The 27,863-nt window shown below is 43.8% G+C and overlaps 1 protein-coding gene across 3 annotated transcripts in view; it reads right to left on the reverse strand.

The window, feature by feature from the left end:
• Window positions 1-27,863, reverse strand: part of SCLT1 (sodium channel and clathrin linker 1) — a 140,383-nt gene that overhangs the window by 51,884 nt on the left and 60,636 nt on the right. For all 3 annotated transcript variants that reach the window (XM_040418447.1, XM_040418445.1, XM_040418446.1), the window contains exons 10-16: window positions 24,178-24,248; window positions 23,736-23,826; window positions 22,243-22,334; window positions 19,505-19,682; window positions 13,837-13,935; window positions 7,740-7,811; window positions 906-980 (exon numbers count right to left, since the gene is read on the reverse strand). In XM_040418447.1, coding sequence (XP_040274381.1) covers window positions 906-980; window positions 7,740-7,811; window positions 13,837-13,935; window positions 19,505-19,682; window positions 22,243-22,334; window positions 23,736-23,826; window positions 24,178-24,248 — 678 coding nt within the window. The remainder of the gene's footprint in view (window positions 1-905; window positions 981-7,739; window positions 7,812-13,836; window positions 13,936-19,504; window positions 19,683-22,242; window positions 22,335-23,735; window positions 23,827-24,177; window positions 24,249-27,863) is intronic.

The following is a 27,863-nucleotide window of genomic DNA, read 5'->3' on the forward strand; positions in this document are numbered from 1 at the left end:
GCTATTGGTTGAACTGCTGTAAAGCTCCACCCACTTAGGGGCTGGCAGACTCTATCAGTGGCTAGGAGCCTCCAACGCACATTTCGTCAGATATGACGAGAGGAAAAGACACCACAATGGAACCCTGACGGACCCCGATGTAAGTCAAAAGAACTGGTCAAGTGTCAATGGTATCCATCGCACCACAGATCCAATGGATCGCTATTACATACTAAAGCTGTGACACAAGTATTAGGTAATGACCACATGGCGTGGTTGTGACGAGGCCGTAGTAGGCTCTAATGAAATTGATTAGGTCTGCACTGTTTCAATGGTTTGTACTGGCAATGTCCACGCTGTATTGCTGACCAACTAAACAGTGCCGTCCTTAGTTTAATCAGAGATCTCGGTATCTCCTATGGCTGCCCAATACTCAAACCAGTAAAGCCACATCGCAACAGCGACACAACCATGCCGTGTGGTTGTACCCTTACCGTGGCCTTATATCCAGTGCCCCAAATGAAACCAATTTCTGAGACTGCAAAGAATTTGGGATGCCAACATTGAAGCTAGTGATTGGCTGCAGCAGTCACATAGGTATATGGGAACATCACCGCTGCAGCAAAGTCAACAAAGACTGTCAGGGACCTCTGGAGTGGTGGTGCTAGAGCGACGGCAGAATTATTAGGCAGGTAAATGGTTTTGTATGGCGTTTCATCTCATTTCCTAATTTTTTTCTTTCTGACCTTGTAAAATCCTTTTAGGCATCTACTGTATCCCACATCAATGAATGATAGCAAATTAGTATTTCTCAATCACTCTCCCCATGGTCCCAAAGATCGGCCCTCACAAAGGAGTACATAAAAGTTAGAACATGTACAAAAAAAAAAAAAAAGGGACTTAATGAAATCTTATTTTTATTTTACCTTTTCCAGTTCTTCCTCTGCAGCTCGCTTGTCTCTTAAGGCACGTTCAATTAGGCTTTGCTTCTCAGCACTTTCCTTTTCAGAAAAAAAATGAGCATTATCTCGATGAGTAACATAAGACCCTGTACAAGAAATGCGTTTCAGGTCGGCCAACTTGTAATTTAGCATGAAAGCTTGCCATCCACATGGACTATGGACAGGATACATACTAACATGGATTCTAGAAGCAAAGTTACAGTTTCAGTAGGAATATCAATCCTTGGCGAATAACAAGATAACTATTACAGCTGTTATGGGGTCTGGAGCAGAGCCCCCAGAAGAACTTTATTTCTTTTAGTGGGTAACAAAACACAGTGATGGCTTTCCACTATGTAGCTCCATGATGACGATTCTCCTTTGTTCAGAAGATCTGATATATGACACCACCATTCATTCAGCATTGTAGCTAGGCTTTCCTTCGCCAAGAGCAAACATTCAGTGTGGTGCCCCCCACATAAACATACCCCTAGGTTTTAAAGGGGTTGTCTCCCTTCAGCAAGTGGCATTTATCATGTAGAGAAGGTTAATACAAGCCACTTACTAATGTATTGTGATTGTCCATATTGCCTCCTTTGCTGGCTTAAATCATTTTATCATAATATTATACACTGCTCATTACCATGGTTACGACCACCCTGCAATCCAGTATCGGTGGCCGTGCCTGCACACTATAGGAAAAAGTGCTTATGCGCACTTCCGCAGTCCCAGCCACCAGAGAATCCAGTGCCACCAGTCTCAAAAAAACTCACGGATACACTATTTTGTTTTCATGGACATCGGAAAAATTCACTGATTTTTCTGGAATTTCTGGAGGGTTGGCAACTTTGTCCTACCTCCCTTTTTGTAAAGTGGCAAGGTGAGCTTCAGAACGTCAACGGCGACTCCATTTAGGGTACTTTCACACTTGCGGCAAAGTGATCCGGCAAGCAGTTCTGTCGCCGGAACTGCCTGCCGGATACGGAAATCTGCATGCAAACGGACAGCATTTGTAGACGGATCCGGATGCGGATCCATCTCACAAATGCATTGCAAGAACGGATCCATCTCTCCGTTTGACATACGGACAAACGGATCCGTTCACATTTTTACTGGTCTGCGCATGCACAGACCGGAAGGACGGATCCGGCATTGTGGTATTTTAAATGCCAGATCTGACACGTATACATTCCTATGGAAAAAAATGCCGGATCCGGCATTCAGGCAAGTGTTTAGTTTTTTTGGCCGGAGATAAAACCGTAGCATGCTGCGGTATTATCTCCGTCCTGATCAGTCAAAAAGACTGAACTGAAGACATCCTGAACGGATTGCACTCCGTTCAGAATGCATGGGGATAAAACTGATCAGTTGACTATAATGGGGACGGGGGCAGAGCTCCGGTGCAGCATGGCAGTGCACGGCGAAAAGCCGCCGGACTAAAAGTCCTGCATGTCCGACTTTTTAGTCCGGCGGCCTCTCACCGCGAACTGCCGTGCTGCACCGGAGCTCCGCCCCCGTCCCCATTATAGTCAATAGGGACAGAGCGGCAGTCCGGCGGCACGGCGAAATAACGGCAGGACGGATCCGACAGGGTGAACAGCCTGTCGTATCCGTCTTGCCGCTAGTGTGAAAGTACCCTAAGACGGAACTCGCTAGTGTGAAAGTACCCTTAGTCACAATGGCATTTAAAAAGGTCATTTTATCGGATGCTGTGCAAATGACATGCATAATAAGAAATTAATATATTTCAAGAGATCAATTCAAAATGCTGCAGAAGACCACAGCGGGGAATTCTCTGGATTATCTGCTATATAACAAGTCAATGATTTGCTTAGAAAATGGAGCGCTTGTGTTATCTGAGGAATATACGACTGCATTATATCCTCCAACAAATAAGACAATATTTCCTTGTAGTACGGGCTACGTAGGAGAAGCCAATAAAACTTCATGTCCGTAGGTAATGGCTTTTTTAATTCAAGTTTCTTTTTTTTAAATTCAGTTGCAGAGATATTTGGAAGCAGCAAGAAAATGATCTTGCAGAATTTTGAAAGGCCTAGCTGCATTCACACTATAGCAAATGAGAAGCCAAAAGAAAAACACATTCATCCACAGATTTTGCCGTCATTTCTCAAATTATCCCCTAAGTGTTAAATGCTACTATTTGCATTTAATGAGCACTAAATGGTACTGAATTATAAGGACTTTCACTGACTACAGAAGCACTCCGCTTGCATTGAACTGCACAATGCCATCATTTAGAAAAACTTAATATAATATAGTCGCACTTAATTTAAATAGGAAATTTGGCAATTTCAAAAGGCAAGGATTGGTAATGTGACTCTATGGAAGTGCTGCGACTATAAAATGTGTTATTACTAGACACAAGTTAGAAAACATTTAGGTACTTGTAAGGCTGTGTTCACATCACGTTTTCATCTCACGTTTAAAGGGAACCTGTCACCTGGATTTTGGGTATAGAGCTGAGGACATGTTCTGCTAGATGGCCGCTAGCACATCCGCAATACCCAGTCCCCATAGCTCTGTGTGCTTTTATTGCCTCAAAAAACCGATTTCATACATATGCAAATTAACCTGAGATGAGTCCTGTCCCTGAGATGAGTCCAGCGTGAAGGAGCCCAGCACCGCCCCGCATCCTCCGAATCTCCTCCTTGCTTCCCGACATCACAAAGCTAGAGTGCAGTAATCTCACGATGCGCAAGCTAGCGCATGCGCAGTTCGTTCCCTGAGGCTGATGCCAGCACAGGGAAGGAACACTATGCCGACACTGCACATGCACTAGCTCGCGCATTGCAAGATTACAGCGCTCTAGCTTTGTGACGTCGGGGAGTAAGGAGGAGATTCTGAGGATGCGGGGTGGTGCTGGGCTCCTTCACGCTGGACTCATGTCAGGTTAATTTGCATATGTATCAAATCATTTTTTTACACAATAAAAGCACACAGAGCTATGGGGACTGGATATTGTGGATGTGCTAGCGGCCATCTAGCAACCCATGTCCTCAGCTCTATACACAAAATCCAGGTGATAGGTTCCCTTTAAAGAACAAAACATATACGTTACTAAAGGGGTCGTCCACTTTTTTATATTGATAACCTATCCTCAGGAAAAGCCATCTACATCAGATCAACGGTGTGCAGACTCACGGCACCCCACCGATTAGCTGTTTGACAAGAATGCGAGCATTGCCCTTTCTTCATTGTTTACCTGATTGCCGTCGACATCGCAGCGGTGACCAGGTGAAATTACAAGCCATCCCATTCAATTCTATGGGACGGCTCCTTACTGTTCAAGTGAATAGGACTGTGCCATTGGCGCAAATGGGGACGAAGCAGTTGTAATTACACCTGCTCACCACCAATCTGATATTGATGACCTATCCTGAGGATAGGTCATCAATAAAAAAAAAAGCTGATCCTTTTTTTTCCTTTATGGATTCTGTACTATGTTTTTGCATGCTTTTTTTTTTAGGGCAAAAACGTGATGTTAACCCATCCTGATATTTCAGACAAAACAGCTGCATGTAAGGGTACAGAGTCTGACTCTATCCAATCAGTGCTGCCATTGGTCACCACCCCTTTGTACCCTTACTGCAGACTGCTAGCGTTTGATTCATAACTTCTACTAGAAATAAGGAAGGAACGGCACAACACAGAGTCATAAGAATAGATGCTCCAGAATTATTACATGAGGAATGCATGTAGCTATTAAAACAGACATGTCAGGAGTGGTGACAGGTCCTCCTTAAAGGCGTTGTCCAGTATTAGAAAAACGTATCTTTTTTTCAGTTTTTTTCCCCCCAGAACTGTGCCACTCTGCTCCATGAGCCGAGTTTGGTGTTGCAGCTGCTTCCCATTTCACGAGTGGTGCTGCTAAAAAAATAAAAAATATGGCAATGGCAGCACAGCAGGCCAAAACTAAATATGGAGGTGCAAGCCAATGGATCCGGCAACAAATCCAGGACAATATAAGAAGTAAAATGGCAACGCTCTCAAAAAATGAGTGGAAAGAAAAAGACTTTATTCACCCATGTGGTCGAATGTTTCAGCTCATCCATAGAGCCTGTCTCTAAAGGTTGCGACCACATAATACTGTTTTTTTCTTTCCACTCATTTTTTGAGAGTGTGCTGCTATTTTTTATATATATATATATATATATATATATATATATATATATATATATATATATATATATATATACACATACATACATATACATATACATACACACACACACACACACACACAGTACAGACCAAAAGTTTGGACACACATTCTCATTCAAAGAGTTTTCTTTATTTTCATGACTATGAAGGCATCAAAACTATGAATTAACACACGTGGAATTATATACATACAGTGGCGGAAATAATTATTTGACCCCTCACTGATTTTGTAAGTTTGTCCAATGACAAAGAAATGAAAAGTCTCAGAACAGTATCATTTCAATGGTAGGTTTATTGTAACAGTGGCAGATAGCACATCAAAAGGAAAATCGAAAAAATAACTTTAAATAAAAGATAGCAACTGATTTGCATTTCATTGAGTGAAATAAGTATTTGAACCCCTACCAACCATTAAGAGTTCTGGCTCCCACAGAGTGGTTAGACACTTCTACTCAATTAGTCACCCTCATTAAGGACACCTGTCTTAACTAGTCACCTGTATAAAAGACACCTGTCCACAGAATCAATCAATCAAGCAGACTCCAAACTCTCCAACATGGGAAAGACCAAAGAGCTGTCCAAGGATGTCAGAGACAAAATTGTAGACCTGCACAAGGCTGGAATGGGCTACAAAACCATTAGCAAGAAGCTGGGAGAGAAGGTGACAACTGTTGGTGCGATTGTTCGAAAATGGAAGGAGCACAAAATGACCATCAATCGACCTCGCTCTGGGGCTCCACGCAAGATCTCACCTCGTGGGGTGTCAATGGTTCTGAGAAAGGTGAAAAAGCATCCTAGAACTACACGGGAGGAGTTAGTTAATGACCTCAAATTAGCAGGGACCACAGTCACCAAGAAAACCATTGGAAACACATTACACCGCAATGGATTAAAATCCTGCAGGGCTCGCAAGGTCCCCCTGCTCAGGAAGGCACATGTGCAGGCCCGTCTGAAGTTTACCAACGAACACCTGAATGATTCAGAGAGTGACTGGGAGAAGGTGCTGTGGTCTGATGAGACCAAAATAGAGCTCTTTGGCATTAACTCAACTCGCTGTGTTTGGAGGAAGAAAAATGCTGCCTATGACCCCCAAAACACCGTCCCACCGTCAAGCATGGGGGTGGAAACATTTTGCTTTGGGGGTGTTTTTCTGCTAAGGGCACAGGACAACTTATTCGCATAAACGGGAAAATGGACGGAGCCATGTATCGTGAAATCCTGAGCGACAACCTCCTTCCCTCTGCCAGGAAACTGAAAATGGGTCGTGGATGGGTGTTCCAGCACGACAATGACCCAAAACATACAGCAAAGGCAACAAAGGAGTGGCTCAAGAAGAAGCACATTAAGGTCATGGAGTGGCCTAGTCAGTCTCCGGACCTTAATCCAATCGAAAACCTATGGAGGGAGCTCAAGCTCAGAGTTGCACAGAGACAGCCTCGAAACCTTAGGGATTTAGAGATGATCTGCAAAGAGGAGTGGACCAACATTCCTCCTAAAATGTGCGCAAACTTGGTCATCAATTACAAGAAACGTTTGACCTCTGTGCTTGCAAACAAGGGTTTTTCCACCAAGTATTAAGTCTTTTTTTGTTAGAGGGTTCAAATACTTATTTCACTCAATGAAATGCAAATCAGTTGCTATCTTTTATTTAAAGTTATTTTTTCGATTTTCCTTTTGATGTGCTATCTGCCACTGTTACAATAAACCTACCATTGAAATGATACTGTTCTGAGACTTTTCATTTCTTTGTCATTGGACAAACTTACAAAATCAGTGAGGGGTCAAATAATTATTTCCGCCACTGTAACAAACAAGTGTGAAACAACTGAAAATATGTCATATTCTAGGTTCTTCAAAGTAGCCACCTTTTGCTTTGATTACTGCTTTGCACACTCTTGGCATTCTCTTGATGAGCTTCAAGAGGTAGTCCCCTGAAATGGTCTTCCAACAGTCTTGAAGGAGTTCCCAGAGATGCTTAGCACTTGTTGGCCCTTTTGCCTTCACTCTGCGGTCCAGCTCACCCCAAACCATCTCGATTGGGTTCAGGTCCGGTGACTGTGGAGGCCAGGTCATCTGGCGCAGCACCCCATCACTCTCCTTCATGGTCAAATAGCCCTTACTTTCAAAGTTTTCCCAATTTTTCAGCTGACTGACTGACCTTCATTTCTTAAAGTAATGATGGCCACTCGTTTTTCTTTACTTAGCTGCCTTTTTCTTGCCATAATACAAATTCTAACAGTCTATTCAGTAGGACTATCAGCTGTGTATCCACCTGACTTCTCCTCAACGCAACTGATGGTCCCAACCCCATTTATAAAGGCAAGAAATCCCACTTATTAAACCTGACAGGGCACACCTGTGAAGTGAAAACCATTTCAGGGGACTACCTCTTGTAGCTCATCAAGAGAATGCCAAGAGTGTGCAAAGCAGTAATCAAAGCAAAAGGTGGCTACTTTGAAGAACCTAGAATATGACATATTTTCAGTTGTTTCACACTTGTTTGTTATGTATATAATTCCACGTGTTAATTCATAGTTTTGATGCCTTCAGTGTGAATCTACAATTTTCATAGTATATATATATTTATTTGACAAATACAAAAAAACCAAGGTCCACATCTAGCACACAGGTACATACCCTTTGCAGAACTGAGATGTCGCTGGTCAGCTGTGAGATCTTTACATTACATAGCTTTTTGGCGTTATCAACCTAAAACAGAAAATTGGAAACATCTTAGGCCGACATAGCATCAGGCATACATAAGGTACTGGAAAAAAATACGGTAAACTAATAATACCCAGGCGTGACATAGGCGATATTGTGATATATAAAAGGGGTCATTTCTAATCTTCATTCCTTTGAAATGCTTCTCCCAATTTTATCAAAATGCCATTAGGTTGAGACTTTATGCAGACAGGATATCAGTCCTCGGGTGAGAAAAAGAGAGGAAAGTGGGCACAGCAATAGCTCTTCCCACATTTTGGTGCCCTGTTGTGCGCTGCCCTGCTGGCGTGACATTTTTTTTATCATGATATGTACAGTATTGTATATACAGTATATAGTGACTATTGCACCGATTCCATACACTATAGTGATGGGACTGACCAGAGCTGCCCCTGCCATGAAATCACTTATTTCCGTATGTTCTCTAAGAAGGGGCTAACATGCCTCAAAAGCCATTTTGTTGTTTAAACAGAAGCTTTTTATTAAATGGATGAAAGTGAAGATTTTTTTTTTCAAGTTTAAGCCCAGATAAAAGGATTAAACAGGATTAGAAAAAAAAAACAAGAAGCAAAGAAGACGCTAGAGAAACCGAACAGAAAATGGTTTAATTCTCTTAGAACAGTTCAGAATATTATTAGGGTGGGTTTCACTCTAAAATTGTTTTATTTTATTTTTTCTTAAAAATGCCACTTTTTTGGTCAGCATTTAGACTTGTGTAAAGGGGAAATAATATGAAAAAAAAAAAAAACACAAGAAAAATGTGTGACAAAAAACATCACCCCCCAAAAATGCATGTAAAACACGCCTTTATGGCTTTTTTTTTTTCAATCCCCAAAAAAATGCTGGTTTTACTAGGAGGTTTTATATATAGACATACAAAACATCTACAGATCTACCACATGGGTACGGGTAAAGCACCTCATTTGCTGCATGGGGGAGTTATTTCCATCTTTAGCACAAGCATCAGCAAGATGGGTGGTCTTCGGAAACTGTCAAAATACTACACGGCCCACAGACTTTGGTCTGTAAAATGCTTGACCACTGAAACCAGTAAAAACGTTTTATAGAATGTTGTGCCATAGTAAACACATTAGCTGGGAATGCGTCTATTTCCAGTTACCGCGGACAAGAAGTGGTGGGTCAGATAATGTTTGGGCTCCTATAACCACATTAGTCTATTCCATCTACCTCACCGTAGATCACACTCTATATGCATGTTCCAGAGGTTCCTAACAGAATATTATTAGGAGAAGGTAAGGAAAATGGAGCTCTGAAGAAATTCTATTTCCCTGGATATTTATTATATCTGAGAAAATTAGGGGTAGAAAGATCATTCTGCAGTTAACGAGGTTGTACAAATTTTGGGGGGTGGAGGGGTTTTATGTTCTGGCCTATAATCAGGGTAGGCCATCATTAGCTGATCGGTAGAGGTGCTGGACAACCCCTTTAACGGACAGACACAATTATAGGGTGCAGAGTCACTGTACATTTCACCTTCAGCACTGACATAAAATGACATGCGGCAGATTCAAAATCCACACCGCATGTCAAGTTACGCGCGGAGTCCGGTGGAGCGACGCTTCGCAGTATGCGGACGAGAACTTTTAAAATCTCACCCGTAATTCTGCCACGTTTACGCCACGTGTGGCCATATCCTAAAGGACTGTCCACTGGCCAATCATCGTACAACCTCATTTTCAATCGATTCTAATATTAATTGTCCAGTTTGAATGAAGGAAAAGATCCACGATATCGACTGCGCCGCTGTATAAATTAACACGTGGATATTCACATTTACTACGGGCCTCGCAGAGCGAGTGTGCCTCTAGCAGGAGCCTATGCCGAAAACTAGGATTTCAATCAGCGGCAGGAAGGAGTTCGCTCCCTGCCAAATTATCCTGATAGAAAAACACGGCTGCTTTCTTCCAGGAACAGCACCACACCTGTCCACAGGTTGTGTGTGGCATTGCAGCTCAGCGTCAATCATATTAATAGAACTGAACTGAGATACCGGATCCTACCCGTGAACACAGGATTGATGCTGCCTCTGGAAGAAAGAAGACTTTTTAAAAAAAATTCTGTACAAGCCCTTTTACAGTCAATCCTCACTGCATGACATTTCAAAGCAATAGTTTGTTGGAGGTTTGAAAAGGTTTAATATAATGGGGTCTTATATTCAGCATGTCCTCTTCATGCACACTGCTACTGCTACCGAAACTGCTGTGCCTACAGAATACAGAAATAAATACAGCGCTTCCTTTTTATTCTACATAGTAGAAATGTTCTACTCTTACATCCCATCATATAAATGAGAAATATAGCGGTTTTAATTTTTTGCTTGCATAGGCTAAAACGATCGATATAAATCGTGAATGACATAAAATTGCGGTATGTGACTTGCTTAACATTATTTCACTTTTAAGTGCCGATTGTGTACAGTTTACAGCGCTGGCGTCTTGTGGCAGCACTGCGGGAAAATGGGCTCAATTTAAAAATATCTGTCCGCAAAAAAAACAAAAAAATAAAAAAAACATAAGAACTTCTCATTGCTGCCAGACTTTTTTTTTTTTTTTACATTTTTTTGCAATGCTTTGTAGCTTTAATATTTAATGAGATGGCTGTAAACCTCAGAATCTGCACACTCGCAAAGTTCCCCTCTCCAAGGAATTTGGCTAAATCTTTGTTTCATTATGATTAGAAGGTGCACCGGTTCCAGCGGTGCAGATGACCCTCTGAAAACCATGGTACATGGCTGCTTTAAAGGGAATATGTAAATCAGAAAAATGACCTATTATTTAAAAAATCATGTTTTTAAAGGTAAACATATAAAATCCTGCAGGGAACCCATCATCATGAAAATGCAATGTTATAGAGCAGGAGGAGCTGAGCAGATTGATGTATACAGTAGATTTGGTGGCAAAGATTCAGTAAAACTTGTATTTCATTCATATAAATTCCTGCTCATTTTTGAAGTCAAGGAGGCGGTCCCATCAGTGACTGACAGCTCTCCCTGTATGCAGAGTCATAGAGGGAAGGCCGTCAAACACGGACAGGACCGCCTCTCATGACCTATTATTAGGCCTAGTGCAAAATCTCACAAAAGTGAGTACACCCCTCACATCTTTGTAAAAATAAAAATAGGACACTTTGACCCAATGTAAAGTAGTTGGTGTAAGGCTTGTATAACAGTGTAAAGTTGGCGTGCCCTCAAAATAACTCAATACACAGTTATTAATGTCTAAACCGCTGGTAACAAGAGTGAGTACACCCATAAGTGAGAATGGCCAAATTGTGCCCAATTAGCCATTTCCCCTCCCCGGTGTCATGTGACTCATTAGAGTTACAAGGTCTCAGGTGTGAATGGGGAGCAGGTGTGATAAATTTGGTGTTATCGCTCTCCTACTCTCTCATACTGGTCACTGGAAGTTCCACATGGCACCTCATGGCAAAGAACTCTCTGAGGATCTGAGATAAAGAATTGTTGCTCTACATAAAGATGGCCTAAGCTATAAGAAGATTGCCAACACCCTGAAACCGAGCTGCAGCACGGTGGCCAAGACCATAGAGTTTAACAAGACAGGTTCCACTCAGAACAGGTCTCGCCATGGCCGGCCAAAGAAGTTGAGTTCACGTACTCGGCATCATATCCAGAGGTTGTCTTTTCAAAATAGACGTATGACTGCTGCCAGCATGGCTGCAGGTGTTAAAGGGGTGGGGTGGGGTGGGTCAGCCTGTCAGCGCTCAGACAATATGCCGCACACTGCATCAAATTGGTCTGCATGGCGGTTGTCCCAGAAAGATGATGCACAAGAAAGCCTGCAAACAGTATGCTGAAGACAAGCAGACTAAGGGCTCTTTCACACCACCAGATGCCGTGCGGGTAATCCGCTGCGTGAAAGAGAGCCAAGCCGCGCTCCGGACAGCAGAGACACGGAGCAGTAACATGACTGATAATGCTCTTTGCCTTTCTGTGATCTTTTTACTACAAAAATCGCAGTGAGATAAAGTTGTCCCCGTGATTTTGTAGTAAAAAGGTCACAGAAAGGCAAAGAGCATTATCAGTCATGTTACTGCTCCGTGTCTCTGCTGTCTGGAACGGGGCTTGGCACTCTTTCACGCAGTGGATTACCCGCACGGCATCCGCTCGTGTGAAAGATCCCTAAGAAAATGGATTACTGGAACCACGTCCTGTGGTCTGATGAGACCAAGATGAACTTATTTGGTTTAGATTGTGTCAAGCGTGTGTGACAGCAACCAGGTGAGGAGTACAAAGACAAGTGTGTCTTGCCTACAGTTTAGCATGGAGGTGAGAGTGTCATGGTTTGGGGCTGTATGAGTGCTGCCGGCTGTGGGGAGGTACAGTTCATTAAGGGAACCATGAATGCCATCATGTACTGTGACATACTGAAGCAGAGCATGATCCGCTCCCTTCGGAAACTGGTCTGCGGGGCAGTATTCCAACATGATAACGACCCCAAACACACCTCCACGATGACCACTGCCTTGCTAAAGAAACTGAGGGTAAAGGTGCTGGACTGGCCAAGCATGTCTCCAGACCTAAACCCTATTGGGCATCTGTGGGTCATCCTCAAACGGAAGTTGGAAAAGGTCTCTAACATCCACCAGCTCCGTGATGTTGTCATGGAGGAGTGGAAGAGGATTTCAGTGGCAACCTGTGAAGCTCTAGTGAACTCCATACCCAAAAGACAGTTTTGGAAAATAATGGCCACACAAAATATTGCCATTTTGGCCATTTTCACTTGGGGTGTACTCACTTTTGTTACCAGTGGTTTAGACATTAATGGCTGTGTGTTGAGTTATTTTGAGGACACACCAAATTTACACTGTTATACGAGCTGTACACGGACCACTTTACATTGTATCAAAGTGTCAGATCTTCAGTGTTGTCCCATGAAAAGATAGAATAAAATATTTACAAAAATGTGAGGTGTACTCACTTGTGTGAGATTCTGTATAGATACTGACATCGAAGAGTAAAAAAAAACAACAAAAAAAAAAACATTCCCTTTAAACTGTGTATATTGTAGGTACACTGTAGTATTGTAGTACTACTTGTAGTAGCGTCAGGGATAGATGGATATGCCATCTCCCCAGTTATTTTTAACATAAGCATGCCATTTCAGAAGACATACCACCTGGGAAAGAGAAAGGTAAGTGCCCTATATGTGCATGTACAAAAAAAGCAAAACTAAAATCCAGTCTTCTGAGACAACATAATATAATGTAGAGGGTGGGGTTTGCTACTACGGCCCCATTGGCCTAATATCCCAGTGCAGAGCCTGTCAGACCATTATAGTCTATGGCACACTAAGGTTACTTTCACACTTGCGGCAGGACGGATCCGACAGGCTGTTCACCCTGTCGGATCCGTCCTTCCGCTATTTCGCTGTGCCGCCAGACTGGCGCTCAGTCCCCATTGACTATAATGTACGCGCAGTACGGCAGTTCGCGGTGAGAGGCCGCCGGACTAAAAAGTCGGACATGCAGGACTTTTAGTCCAGCGGCCTTTCGCCATTCACTGCTGTGCTGCGCCGGAGCTCCGCCTCTATTATAGTCAATGGGGACGGAGCGGCGGTCCGACGGCACGGCGAAATAGCGGAAGGACGGATCCGACAGGGTGAACAGCCTGTCGGATCCGTCCTTCCGCAAGTGTGAAAGTAGCCTTACTTATTATTATAACAATTCTCACTGTTCCCAATTACGATAAATGCTATATTTAAGAAAACTATCATGGCGCCTCGTTAGCGCTCATTATCACCTATTATTACGGCTGAACAGGGAGTGAACTCTCAGATTTTGTGCCTAACAATGTATTTCTACATCTGAGTGTGAAAGCTAATGTGAATGCTCCTAGAGCTAGGGTTCTTGATGTGATGTGAACAGCAATTACTACAAGGAGAAGCATGCCGAGAATGGAGGACCAGCTATCATCCGGTTACTAAGAGGGCATATTTCACTAGTAAGTCAGCACTACCAGCAGGGGCGCTACCTCCTTTCGTGTTCTTGCAGCAGCTTCTTGAATTATCTTAGCGGTTGCCTGTTTCATAGTGTGAATTTCTTCCTCCTTTTGCTTTTCTCTAAGAAGTGCCTGCAAATGATAGAGAACTTTACTCGATAGGTCACACAATATATGTTACATAAGAAACAACAATCCTTGTATAAGAAATATCCATTGTACATTGTACTGAACTACCAGACATGCAGGTAAGAAATGATTGCTCCGTGCGGAGAAGAAATTACACACTAAACACTCTAATAGTAATAAAAAAAAAGCTGGATAAAAAAATAAAAAAACACTTAAAGGGGTCGTCTACTTTGGACAAGCACTTTCCAGTTGTCCTGTTAGCAGTAGTGTGCCAAGGAGGGGGTGGTTCACCCCAGGTGCCAGGAGGGTGCCAGATGCAATCAGCGCTTCCATCAATACAGGTGGAAGCGCTCATTGCTAGGGAGCTCAGAAGCTGGTGGTCCTCAGCTGCCTGCGCTCCTTCCCTCCTCCTGCCGTCTGCTCCCTTCACCATTCAGCCCTGCAGGCATAGACTGAGCTGCTGGACTGTGCAGGCCCAGATATGTGTGCACTCCTCCCACACAGTGCTGCAGCGCAATCTGTGCTTGCAGGGGAGTGCTGGAGGGGACCTGATAAATCAGGAACCGGACAAGGTGAGTAGTTACTGTTTTTTATTTTATTAACACTTTTATTAAGCACAATGTCAGCAGCATTACTACTGTGAAGGGGGCACAGACGGGGCGCCGTGGAGTTCACTGTTAAAGGGGCGGCCACTATGAAGGTCACTGTAAAAGGGGCGGTGACTGTGAAGGTCACTGTTAAAGGGGCGGCCACTGTGAAGGTCACTGTTAAAAGGGGTGGTCACTGTTAAAGGGGTGTGAACTGTGGAAGTCACTGTTAAATGGGGCAGGTACTGTGGAGGTCACTGTTAAAGGGTCGGTCACTTAAAATGGCGGTCACTGTTGAAGGGGCAGGTACCGCGAAGGTCACTGTTAAAGGGGCGGGCACTGTGGAGGTCACTGTTAAAGGGGCGGGCACTGTGGAGGTCACTGTTATGGGGAAACTGTTGATATTTTTTTACGATACACAGAAACATAAAATGAAATAGATTAAATATACCCGTGGGAAGCGGGGTCCTTCTGCTAGTGGAAATAGAAATATAATCAGTGGGCCAAAGGGATCCCATAATCCTGAGAACAGGGGTCCTGTTTCACCATCTGAATGGAGCAGCATGTGCCCGAGATTTCACTATCCACAGGATAGGGCTATGATTTTAAATTTGACACAACCCCTTTAAGAGTCCTTTGCAAGAGATCAAATATGGGAATTTACCATATTTCTCTTGACATTAGAGAAAGTCTGGACCTAAGAAATACTTTATCTAAACTAGTAAAATACATTAAATGGAAGGATGTGTGACATAAAGGACAAGGTGGCTATTTAACACTTAGAAGACAGAATCCCATGAATATAACTGAGGTCAGCAACAAACCTCCCACAGCTTGCAATTTTTGACCTCCCTTGAACAAGGTTTTCATTTACTACTGGGCCAGAGCCAGAAGTCTGGTGTTCTTCAGTAGACTTGGTAGCAATTACGCAAATTGGAGTGACACTAACATAAGATCCCATGCTAGGAAACACATTAATTATTTAATTAATGGCGGAGTGTCAGCAGGAATCAGCTAATGCACAAACAAAGTGACATAATGTCTATATGAAGGAGATTAACAAACAGGTCTCGGTAATTACAGATGCAATTTCAAAAATATGCTTCATCATGGTCTGTTTAACTCACATTTCCTTAGCTACGACAGGCTTTTAGAAGCACTGATCCATCAGAATACTAAAAGTGCAAGCTTTCTCATGATAGGACAGAAAGATAAGACCAGTACTACAGTAGACAGCAACTCGAATGCTAAGGCTACTTTCACACTTGCGTTCGGGGTTCCGCTTGTGAGCTCCGTTTGAAGGCTCTCACAAGCGGCCCCGAACGGATCCGTACAGCCCCAATGCATTCTGAGTGGATGCGGATCCGCTCAGAATGCATCAGTTTGGCCTCCGTTCCGCTCAGCAGGCGGACACCCGAACGCAGCTTGCAGCGTTTGTGTCCGCCTGGCCGTGCGGAGCCAAACGGATCCGTCCAGACTTACAATGCAAGTCAATGGGGACGGATCCGTTTGACGTTGACACAATATGGTGCAATTTCAAACGGATCCGTCCCCCATTGACTTTCAATGTAAAGTCAGGAGTCCCCTATTAATATACCATCAGATCGGAGTTTTCTCCAATCCGATGGTATATTTTAACTTGAAGCGTCCCCATCACCATGTTAGATCGTGAAACTCAGATCTGACAGTATATTCTAACACATAGGCGTTCCCATGGTGATGGGGACGCTTCAAGTTAGAATATACTGAGAACTGTGTACATGACTGCCCCCTGCTGCCTGGCAGGTGCTGCCAGGCAGCAGGGGGCAGACCCCCCCCCCCTGTATTTAACTCATTGGTGGCCAGTGCGGCCCCCCTTCCCTCCCTCCCCAGTATTAAATGTGACCAGTGCGGCCCCCCTCCCTCTATATTCATTGGTGGCCAGTGCGGCCCCCCTCCCTCCCTCCCCAGTATTAAATGTGACCAGTGCGGCCCCCCTCCCTCTATATTCATTGGTGGCCAGTGCGGCCCCCCTCCCTCCCTCCCCAGTATTAAATGTGACCAGTGCGGCCCCCCTCCCTCTATATTCATTGGTGGCCAGTGCGGCCTCCCCTCCCCCCCCCCCCAATTAAAATCACCCCCCTTCCTCATCATTGGTGGCAGCGGAGAGTACCGATCGGAGTCCCAGTTTAATCGCTGGGGCTCCGATCAGTAATCATGGCAACCAGGATGCTACTGCAGTCCTGGTTGCCATGGTTACTTAGCAATTTTTAGAAGCATTATACTTACCTGTGAGCTGCGATGTCTGTGACCGGCCGGGAGCTCCTCCTACTGGTAAGTGACAGGTCTGTGCTATAAGCAATGCGCCGCACAGACCTTTCACTTACCAGTAGGAGGAGCTCCCGGCCGGTCACAGACATCGCAGGTAAGTATAATGCTTCTATTTATTGCTAAGTAACCATGGCAGCCAAGACTGCAATAGTGTCTTGGCTGCCATGGTAACCGTTCGGAGCCCCAGCGATTAAACTGGTACTCCAATCGGAACTCTCCGCTGCCACCAATGATGGGGGGGTGATTTTAATTAGGGGGGGGGGGGGGGAAGGGGGGGGGCCGCACTGGTCACATTTAATACTGGGAATCCGCACTGGCCACCAATGAATATAGAGGGAGGAAAGCCGCACTGGCCACCAATGAATATAGAGGGAGGGGGGCCGCACTGGTCACATTTAATACTGGGGAGGGAGGGGGGGCCGCACTGGCCACCAATGAATATAGAGGGAGGGGGGCCGCACTGGTCACATTTAATACTGGGGATGGAGGGAGGGGGGGCCGCACTGGCCACCAATGAATATAGAGGGAGGGGGGCCGCACTGGTCACATTTAATACAGGGGAGGGAGGGGGTCTGCCCCCTCCTGCCTGGCAGCACCCGATTTCTTACAGGGGGCTATGATTCGCACAATAATTGTGCGGATCACAGCCCCCTGTAAGAGATCGGGTGCTGCCAGGCAGCAGGGTGCAGTCATGTACACAGTTCTTTTAGTATATTCTAACTTGAAGCATCCCCATCACCATGGGAACGCCTCTGTGTTAGAATATACTGTCGGATCTGAGTTTTCACGAAGTGAAAAATCAGATCTGTAAAAACCAGTTATGCAAACGGATCCGTTCTGAACGGATGCAAGCGTTTGCATTATAGGAGCGGATCCGTCTGTGCAGACACCAGACGAATCCGCTCCAAACGCAAGTGTGAAAGTAGCCTAAATCTACTCTTTCCCTGTAAATGCTACAGCTTCTCACAGAAGATATAGCTAATGATAGTTAAAGATGTAAACTGAGCTTGTGCGACCACCTCAGTGAGGTGGACAAGAAATAAGGAAAATAACAAACAGCAGGTGGTGCTATACAGATACATTTTCTTGAATAACTCAAGGACTATTTTAAATTTTTAATTACATGAAATTACAAAAAGTGCTGGGTTACAAAATGTAGAATATTTTTTCTGGCATAAACCCTTTAACATGCAGTGTTTGTGTTACAGTTTAGAGCTGCATTTACTGTTCAGCAGACTTTAGAGCTGAAATCTCCCAGCGTTCCCTGCTCAGTGTGTTGCTCTGGTGATATGCATTGAGGGTAGTCATTCACAGAAACTTAACAGTAATCTGATGCAGGAGAAGCTAACACCGTACCACTGCATCAGGAGCTCAGTCGAACTAGCAAAGATTTTCTGTCGACAAGCCTGTAGACTGTTTCCAGGAACAATCAGCAGAAATGACTCAAGACCAGTGCGTGAAAAGTATTCCTTGTATCTCCTATCTTACTCAAATAATTCTACGTATATATAAAATGTGATACAAAACAAAAGGAAGGGCAGTATTCCAAACTACGTTCAATGGTGTTCCCCCATTTCTTGATCTCGTGACTACTGCAGCCAGTCACTGACCTCAGTGGTCACATGTGTTAGAATTAGATGTCGCTGCTATTGACATGTCACCACAGCAGTCATGGGACCAAGCCACTTCCGGTCTGACGGGGACCAGAAGCAGCTGGGAATGGGGCAGTTGTGAATGAATGGTGGAACCATGGACAGGTACAACAACTGGGGTAGCCGACTCCTAGGCCAAACAACCCCTTTAACTCCATTTATTATGAGACCAATGAGGATCGTACAGATGCATTTTCAAGTACCGTATTTTTCGTCCCATAAGATGCATTTTTTTTTCAAAGTGGACCGGTGGACCGTGAAGTGGGGAAGACTCTGTAGTAACCGCTTCCTGGTCCTCGGCTGCGCACAGTGTGAGGGTGCTCTGTGACCTCACGCTGTGCGCCTCAGGTCACAGTACAGCCGATGGCAGGAAGAGCACTGAAGGAAAGGAGTGGCAGCGTCTGGAGAAGGTAGGTATTTTTTTTAAAATATTTTATGTGCTCTGTGGCATGGGGGGGGTTGATATGAGGCAATGGGGGACGATGAGAGCGACATGGGGGACGATCTGAGGTCTGAATGGGGGGGGGGGGGTCTTATTTATTTTGGGGCTCTTGTCTGAGGTCCGATTGGAGGTCATTCACATTCGGGTCTGAGCTGAGGTCTGATTGGGCGACTGATCTGAGGTCTTATTAACATTGGGGGTCCGATTGGGGCTGTCAGCTAGGTTCTGATTAACATTGGGGGTCTAATTTGTGGTCTGACCTGAGGTCTAATGAAAAATATTTTTTTCTTATTATCCTCCTCTTAAACCTAGGTGCGTCTTATGGGCTGGTGCGTCTTATAGGGTGAAAAATACGGTACATAAAGCATTTGATCTGTTTAGTTTTGCTGTTTGAGGAATCTGGAACCACATTTACGAAAGCGAGTTCTGAAGTGTTCACATAGTGTATGTAGTTGCGGACTCAGCAGAAGCTTCAGTTGGCTTGTCTACAGATCTGTTTCTATGAACATATCCCAGAATTACGCCTGTGAATCATGACTGTCACCTGAAATCCGATGAGTGACTAGAATGTATGGCTTTACCTGGTCCTTCTGTAGATTGGCCTCTTCTACGATCTGTAAACTGTCACGCACTCTGGAAACCGCTTCATATTTCTCAACTTCCAATTCGGAATATCTCGTCTGCAGCTCCCCAAGGTGCTTTTCTAATCGTGCTTTTTCTCCTTTTAACTGTTCTACATCTTGCCCTGCTGCCTTCAGCCTTTGTATAGAAAATCGAGCATTATGGTTGAGGACCATAAAGTAACATTCACAATACTGTGACAGAACGGGTCAAAAAAGGTCATGTACTAAACGTCCACCGATTTCTTTACATCCAGTATGACGGTAGAACCATTTTATCAGACCTGATTTTATTATTTTCTTCGTATGGAATTTACCATGTCCTCCATCCACAGCACAGATCTATTAGCAGCAATCGTCATAGGCAAAAAGGTCAGCGGAGAAGGTCAGCAGCACATTGCTAGTCCGTATAGGACTATCTGCTGCAGTGTGCACAGGAGATGCGAGATACCAAAAACAAAACTATACAACAGCATATACACAAAAAACTGAAATAAACTCCAACAACACAGTTGCATATTGAAATACAGTACTCATTACTGCCCGGAAATAGTTTTGCCAGTAATATTACAGATCCGAAATGTAGATGTAAAATAGAAATCCATTTTTGGGTGCTCCGCTTTGAAGGAAACACAGGGGGACAATTATCGTTTAAGATGGTTTTAGGTCACTTTTAAGTCTGGTTTTGCATTGTGTGGTTGCACCAAATTTATGAACTGGTGCACAGTTTTCATGTATTCGGTCTTAAAATACACCAGGGGGCTTCCACAGTAAAGGCCCTTTTATAGGGGCTAGTGACCAGCTGAACAACCTTCAATCCCATTCACTGCCTCGTGTAATCATGCCCAGTGATCAGCCGATAAGGGAGCTAAAGCTTCACAGTATAAAGATCACTGTCTGCCAGAAGCTAACGACAATATGCAAACTGCACAGGATGAATGATCGCACTAAGGATCGTTCCTCCCATACAGTACTATCATTTATATGAGCACAGGTCGACATGCTATAGTATTGAAAAACCATTCGTTGAGAGACAGATCTGTCGATGAAATTGCACCATAGTGCCCAAGAATTACCCCAGAATACATTTTTTTTTATATGTTATACCCTTGAACAATCCCTTTAACTACTATATCATTAAGGGCTCGTTCACACGTGTGCTGCCCGTTGCCGTATTGCAGACCGCATTTGCGGATCCGCAATACTCAGGCACCGTTCTGTGGCCATTCCACATAACGGATGCAGACCCATTCATTTCAATGGGTCCGCAAATCCGGAGATGCGGAACAGAACACTACGGAAGCACTACAGAGTGCTTTCTGGGGTTCCATTTACATGCTTCCGCACCGCAAAAAGATAGAGCAAGTCCTATCTTTTTGCGGAATGGAAGGATCGCGGACCCATTCAAGTGAATGGGTCTGCTATTCCCATGCGCCTGCGCCACGGACGGTGCCCATGCATTTGCGGACTGCAATTTGCGGTCCACAGCACGGGCTTCACACGTTCGTGTGAACGAGCCCTAAAGCTGTATTCTGGCTGTGAGAAGTTACCCCCTATCCACAGGATATGGGATAACTATTGGATCAGTGGGGCGGGCCTACTCCTGGGACCACCACCGATCATGAGACGGGGGACCCTATACCCCTAGGGGGCCCCCAAAATAAACAGAGTGGTAAGTCTGGCATGTGCTCAGCCAGTACATTCATGTGTATGGAAGTTCTGGAGACAGTCGAGTACAGCGCACTGTTATTTCCGGAACTCCCATAGACATGAATGGAGCAGCAGTGTGCATGCCCAACATGTTCATACGTTCCTGCATTACTGAGAAAAAATGAAAAACATTGCTATTTGCAAATGAGCCTCTAGGAGCAACGGGGGCGTTACTGTTACACCTAGAGGCTCTGCTCTCTCTGCAATTGCTGCACCCTCTGCACTTTGATTGACAGGGCCAGGCAGGCGTGATCACATTTACATTTCCTGGCCCTATGAATTAAAGTGCCGGAGGCGCAGCAGTCACCTGACAGGATGGGGCAGCAGTCACCTGACAGGATGGGGCAGCAGTCACCTGACAGGATGGGGCAGCAGTCACCTGACAGGATGGGGCAGCAGTCACCTGACAGGATGGGGCAGCAGTCACATGACAGGATGGGGCAGCAGTCACATGACAAACTAGAAAGTAGGATTCAAGCATGGGGGATAAGAAAATGCTGCAAATGAAGTTAATTTGGATAAAAAAAAAAAAATAAAAAAAAACAATTCAAGGAGGAATGGGAGCTAGAGTACTTGAAGAAAAACTTTTCAGTAAAATATAGTTTATATCATTTCCCATAAAATGTATACATCAATCTGCTCAGCTCCTTCTGCTCTATAACATGCGGTCTGTACTCCAGATGCCACGCTCTCTTCAATTACATAGTAAAACCTGTGGTCTTAATTTTAGATTGCAAACTTTGGGACTTTTTATTAACACAATGTCATATATTAGTGTTCCGTTAACACAGACGAGGCAAAAAATAACACATTCATAACACATGTCCCCGTAACACTGCATTATCCCTATACAGTTTAGGGGACTGTATCTTATAATCAAGAGATGACCTGAAACCAATTGCTCACACAAAGCGTGCTCATTAGTTCCCCATGTTATTGCCTGAATGCATGGAAGTGAATAGCTTTATATTCAGCATCGCAGTCATTACCTGGTTTCTAATTGCGTTACTGCGGTCTGAAGCTGTTGCACCCGTTTGTCTGACGCGTCTTCCTTGCTCCGGGCTACCGACACCTCTTCCTCCTACAGAGAGCACATTCTACATAACCCATTTTCAGCACTAACAAAAGCACCTGGATCTATTTCTGCTCATTATGAGCTGGAAGGACTGCAAAAAAACCTCATCACATACACATTTCCATAGCTCACAATGTTTACTTATTGATTTCTTAGCACTGGCTTCAGACATTAAGACCCAGATAGGCATAGCTCTTTACTCATTGCTGCCCCTTCGGGGGCTATTGTCTGAAGTGAAACATCCACCGTCTTATCAGTAATGAGACAGGGCAGATGCTGGATTAGGATTTCACAGATCTGCTATTAGAGAGGTTGTTCACTCAATGACGTGCAATTCAACTCCACAAAAAGAGATGCACATAGAAAAATATTCATTTGATACAATAACAGCTAATATTAATAATAAAATACATAGCTAACTCAGACCTCTGGGTCTCCATGATGATTCAAGGATGGGCAGCAATGTCGGTAAGCAGAATTTCTGCAGTTTATCACACACTGACTCGTTAGCCCTGCCAGGTACAGCCACCGTGCATGTGTAAATGGTGAATAGGAGGCACCATCTGCAGGAGTGCCACTGACCATCCATGGGCTCATCACCTGGAGGTCCTAGATATTACATTCCCACCACTCAAACCCAACAGAAGGATATGCCATTACTGTCTAAAGGGCTTGGCCACTCTTTAATCATGCATCGGAATAGCACGTAAAGCAACTTACTAATATAATGTATGGAGAACATCTGCCCGGTTCCCTGCTTTTACAACAGCTGCCTGATGGCCTACACCGGTCCACATCCTTAGCTGTGCGGCATGCTGTTCCCAACATGGCCACTGAGGGAGGGCCATATGACCCCATCCGGCCATTAGTGGTCTCCACTGAACTGCATTCATTTTCCTTGACATGAGCAGCGCAGTTCAATGGAGGACACTGAAGTATGGATAGGGTCATATGACCCTCCATCAGCAGCCATGTTGGGATCAGAACGCTGTACAGCCATCCCACTGCTTGTTGGTAATTCAGCTATTTGGGTCTACATGGTTTGTGCATCATGATAACTCTAAGGGGTCTACCGAACTTAAAGTGGTTGTCCAGGAGTTACTAACTTTTTGCTGATGGGCTCAGCTTCGTGTCCATCTTCCAGTCTGCAGTTTGTCTACTTCCTCCCAGAGCAGAGCTACCTCCATAATAATAATAATAACAACCGTAAATTGTTGGTGGATGCCATAGGTAATCCTGGATCCTTTACCAAATATCTAATGTGTGTGACACTTTTACTACACTCCAACACCCAATCTTTCATTCATCTCCTGCACCGACAGGTTCCAGTTTGTCCTCCACTAGTAAAGTCACCTCAGTTTCATCTATGGTCAACCTCAAAAAAACATACCGTAATTCATGACTCACCTTTCTTTTCACCTGCTCTTCAAATGATTTTACAACTGTAGCCATTTCCTCAGCTTTCATAGTTCCTACTTTTACATCCAATTTGGCTTGCCTGTTAACATACATTGGACCAAACAAATAGGCTATTACGACACCCACATACTGTGAGAAAGCATCTGCACAGTTTGTACTCTTAGACTCAGAGTAATCTGTGAAATATGCGGCACATAAGGAAAAAGCACAACTAAATAGTCACAAACGTGCAGAAATCGTCCATCACAATAGTTAATAATTACACTGTACAATCTATAGAAGACAATTTACAGCCCTTACTTCAACTTGCTATTTTCCATGGCTGTCCATGTTTCAGGCTCCTAATACTGCATTATCTAAATGCAATGTTGCAGAACGGTACTTTACAAACAGACTTTTCCACAAATCCAGAAATCTGCCCATACAATACCTTAGCTGTTTTTGAAGTTGGTTGATTTCTATTTGCTGGTCACTCACTGTCTGAAGAAACTGTTGATTTGTCTCAAAAATAAAAACATACATTTTTTATATAAATAATGTCAATATTCAGATAAATTCTATGTAATATTAGGAATGATACACAACTACAATAGACGGGTACAGAAATAAACACTTGATATCATTTTGAAGGGGTTTTCTGGGGGGTAAGGTGAAGGTCTGACACCTTGCGCCCCCCTTAATCAGCTGTGTGAAGAGGTCATGGTGCTCCTCAAAACATACCAAGCACAGTCTATATAGTCTACACCAGGGGCGGACTGGGAACTTAAAATGGCCCTGGAAAAAAATTCTAAAAATGGTTCTGTCTTCTAGTCAGGTCCAAAATGATGGAAGGCAGAGCCAGCAATACCATATTGTGGCACATTATACCACCCCAACAGAGCCAAATACCACAGTCCATCACAAACTACTGCCAGCAGACACAAAATGCATCCCCAAGAACTTCCACTAGCCGGCCGTGAGGAAGGCCCAGGCGGCCCCCTGGGCATCAGCCCACCGTGAAATTTCCCTGTAAGGTCTATGGCCAATCTGACCCTGGTCTACACAGAGTCTAAATGTGGGTACCAGTTCCCTTCCAGCAAAGAGCCTCACATTTTAGCTCCTCATAGGCTTGATAAAGGAGTCTGTTGACTCTGAAACATGTTGTTTAATTATTAAAGAAGTTTTCCAAACCCACTTCTGGACCGTCTGATTTTGGATATACTGTATATTCACTTGAATGGGACTGAGCTGCACAACGTGACATCACTGGCCCAGGAAGAGGCTCACTGGAGCAGTGCAGCGTTTTCAGACTGCTGATCAGGGAAGCGGGTGTGCCAGGAGTCCCCTACGTCTTGATATGGATAGCCTATCCTGAGGATTGGACACCAATCTTCTACTCCTGGAAAAGCCCCTTTAGTTATTTAGAGTACTATATTGACTTGTCCTACAGATGGGACATTGGGCAAGCTGGTGGTTCCCTCTCATTTCTAGTTGTAAAGATCGCCACCGACATCTGATAACTGGCTGCATACGTTCATTGTCAGGCAGTGACAGGCTATGTCCACATTTTAATGAAGCAACGTTATGGTTTCGTGCCTACAGTTCTTATTGAGACCCAGTCATCTCCTTGGTAGCAGACAAAAAACCATGCGTAGTCTGATCCTGCACTCATACTCCGCCCGCTACTTCCTCCTTACACACATAATATAGATTAGGGTACAAACAGAAGAGAGAATTACTGTAGGGTCAGACTACTCAGCATTTGGTTGCTGAATGTTCACAATCAGTTCTATGGGTGTTAAGAAAGCAGCCATGCAGGTCTATAGTGAGAGTACCCCTTTAATATGTATATAGGACTAAATTATTGTATATTATTTCTTTGTAAGACTGCTGAAAGCAGAAAAATAAATCAAATTCTAATTGATCCTTTAGTCCCCAGGGCTGTCTGTCAGACAGGGGTAGCCCATGTCTCTAATTATAAGATTCAACTTTATGGACAGTTCAAGTAATAACATAAGAGGAGTCATAGAATGACTCACGTATATTAAAAGGAGTATTTCCATTTTATAAACTTATGGTATATCGTCAGGACATGCTATCACTTTATGATCTACGGAGGTCTAATCTCTGGAACCCCCTTCCGATCCTGGAGAGGAAAGGGCACCTGTGCTGCGTTCTCTTTCACTGTTGGTCCCCTAAACAGTTCAGCCCCATTCAGTTGAATGGGACAGGCTGTAGTTTCCAGCAAGGTGGGTGTCCAATGGCCTAACTGAGCAGGAAAAACCTAGAGGAGATGCAGTGCTAAACTTATTCTCAGGAATGTGGCTGTCCCAGGGGCTTGACAAATCATAACGTGATGGTATATCCTACCAATATGCCACCACTTTATAAGGAGGGAAAACCTTATAAAGTAACATCTCACAAGGGATCTAACATTTCTGGGGAGGGTTAGACTGAAGAAGCCAATAGTTGATACATACAAACAAAAGAATGTGACATGCCAAACTTCTCAGCTGACCCTGGTGTTGGTCTTCTTCCAAGGGTCAGGTGAGAAGTCTGGCCAGGCCTCACTATGTTGTTTGCTACACGCTGTTAATCTGTTTTTATCTTGTGGTAATAATAAAGCACCCGTGGCAATCTGTCTACTTGGCGGGATCTCATTTATCAAGCATTTTGTTTTGCTGTTTTTTTATTTCTTGCACTCCAAGAGCCATAATTTTTTTTTTTTACATCGACACAGCTGTATGCACCCTTTTTATTCCATTTCTTGGAACGCGAGATAAGAAAAATAGTAAACCTTATACTTTTTTTATTGTGGCCATTATGATTGTAACAGGATCATTTAATTGGTTGGGGCATTACGAGCGTGGTAATGCCAATTAAGTGTACTTTATTTGATTTTTAATTGCATAATAATTCATTTTTAATGGGGAGACATAGTTTGTTTTTTGGTTTTATATATTTTATTAATGTTTTCTTTAAAAACAATTTTTACCTCTAGGGTACTTCATCACTAAGGAAATGATTGCGGGTATAATACACTACAATACATATGTATTGTAGTGTATTATGGCTGGCAGGGCCTAATATGAGTACTAAGGTGGCAGCCATGGGATACCACTGTCAGGTCCCCTGGATGTCATGGCAACCATCAGCACCCTACAATCATGTTGCTGGTGCAGATGGCTTTGTCAGTTACCCTATCAAACCCCTTAGGCTACTTTCACACCAGCATTTTTGCTGGATCCATCACGGATCAGCAAAAACGCTTCTGTTCTGATAATACAACCATCTGCCTCTGTTATGAATGGATCCGGTTGTATTATCTAACATAGCAAAGACAGATCCGTCATGAACTCCATTGAAAGTCATTGGGGGATGGATCAGTTTTCTTTTGCGTCTTGCTCCGCACCACATCGCAGACAGAAAAACACTGCTTGCAGCATTATTCTGTCCACGATGGGGACGCAACCAAATGGAACAGAATGCATTCTGGTGCACTCCGTTTCGTTCAGTTTTGTCCCCATTGACAATGAATGGGGACAAAACCGAAGCGTTTTCCCCCGCTATTGAGATCCTATGACAGATCTCAATAGCAGAAAGGGAAAGCGCACGTCATCTAAGGCATAAACCATCCAGAAAGTAGTTAACTCCGATCAGTGGGAGCCCGGCTCTATATTACAGCCGGCTTACACTGGAGATGGTGCAGCCGCAGCTCCTGTGCCATACTATGGAAGAAACCATCTATTTGAGGGAACACATTGTAAAAATGGAGTGTTTGGGAAAAAGTCTCTTCTAGCACAGACACTTGGACAATCTATTTTTCTGGACTCTTTAGAGTGTTAAAAAATATTTATCATATATAGGATTTATTTCTTCTACTTTAAAAAAAAAAAAAAAAGTAAACAAACGGTAGCAGAAATATTTGGTATGCACATTTCAGTGCCTTAAAAAAGTGTTCATATCCCTTTGACTTTTCCACTTTTGTTTTCACTTTACACCCACAAACTAAAATGTATTTTATGGGATTTTATGTGATAGACCAACGCAAAATATTAAAGGATAACAGTCATATTTTTATTTTTATTTGCTAGCTTATTAGAGCTAGGCATGTATACCCGAGTTAGGCTCCATTCA

Source organism: Bufo bufo, chromosome 2, assembly GCF_905171765.1.
Source record: "Bufo bufo chromosome 2, aBufBuf1.1, whole genome shotgun sequence".
Taxonomy (NCBI): domain Eukaryota; kingdom Metazoa; phylum Chordata; class Amphibia; order Anura; family Bufonidae; genus Bufo; species Bufo bufo.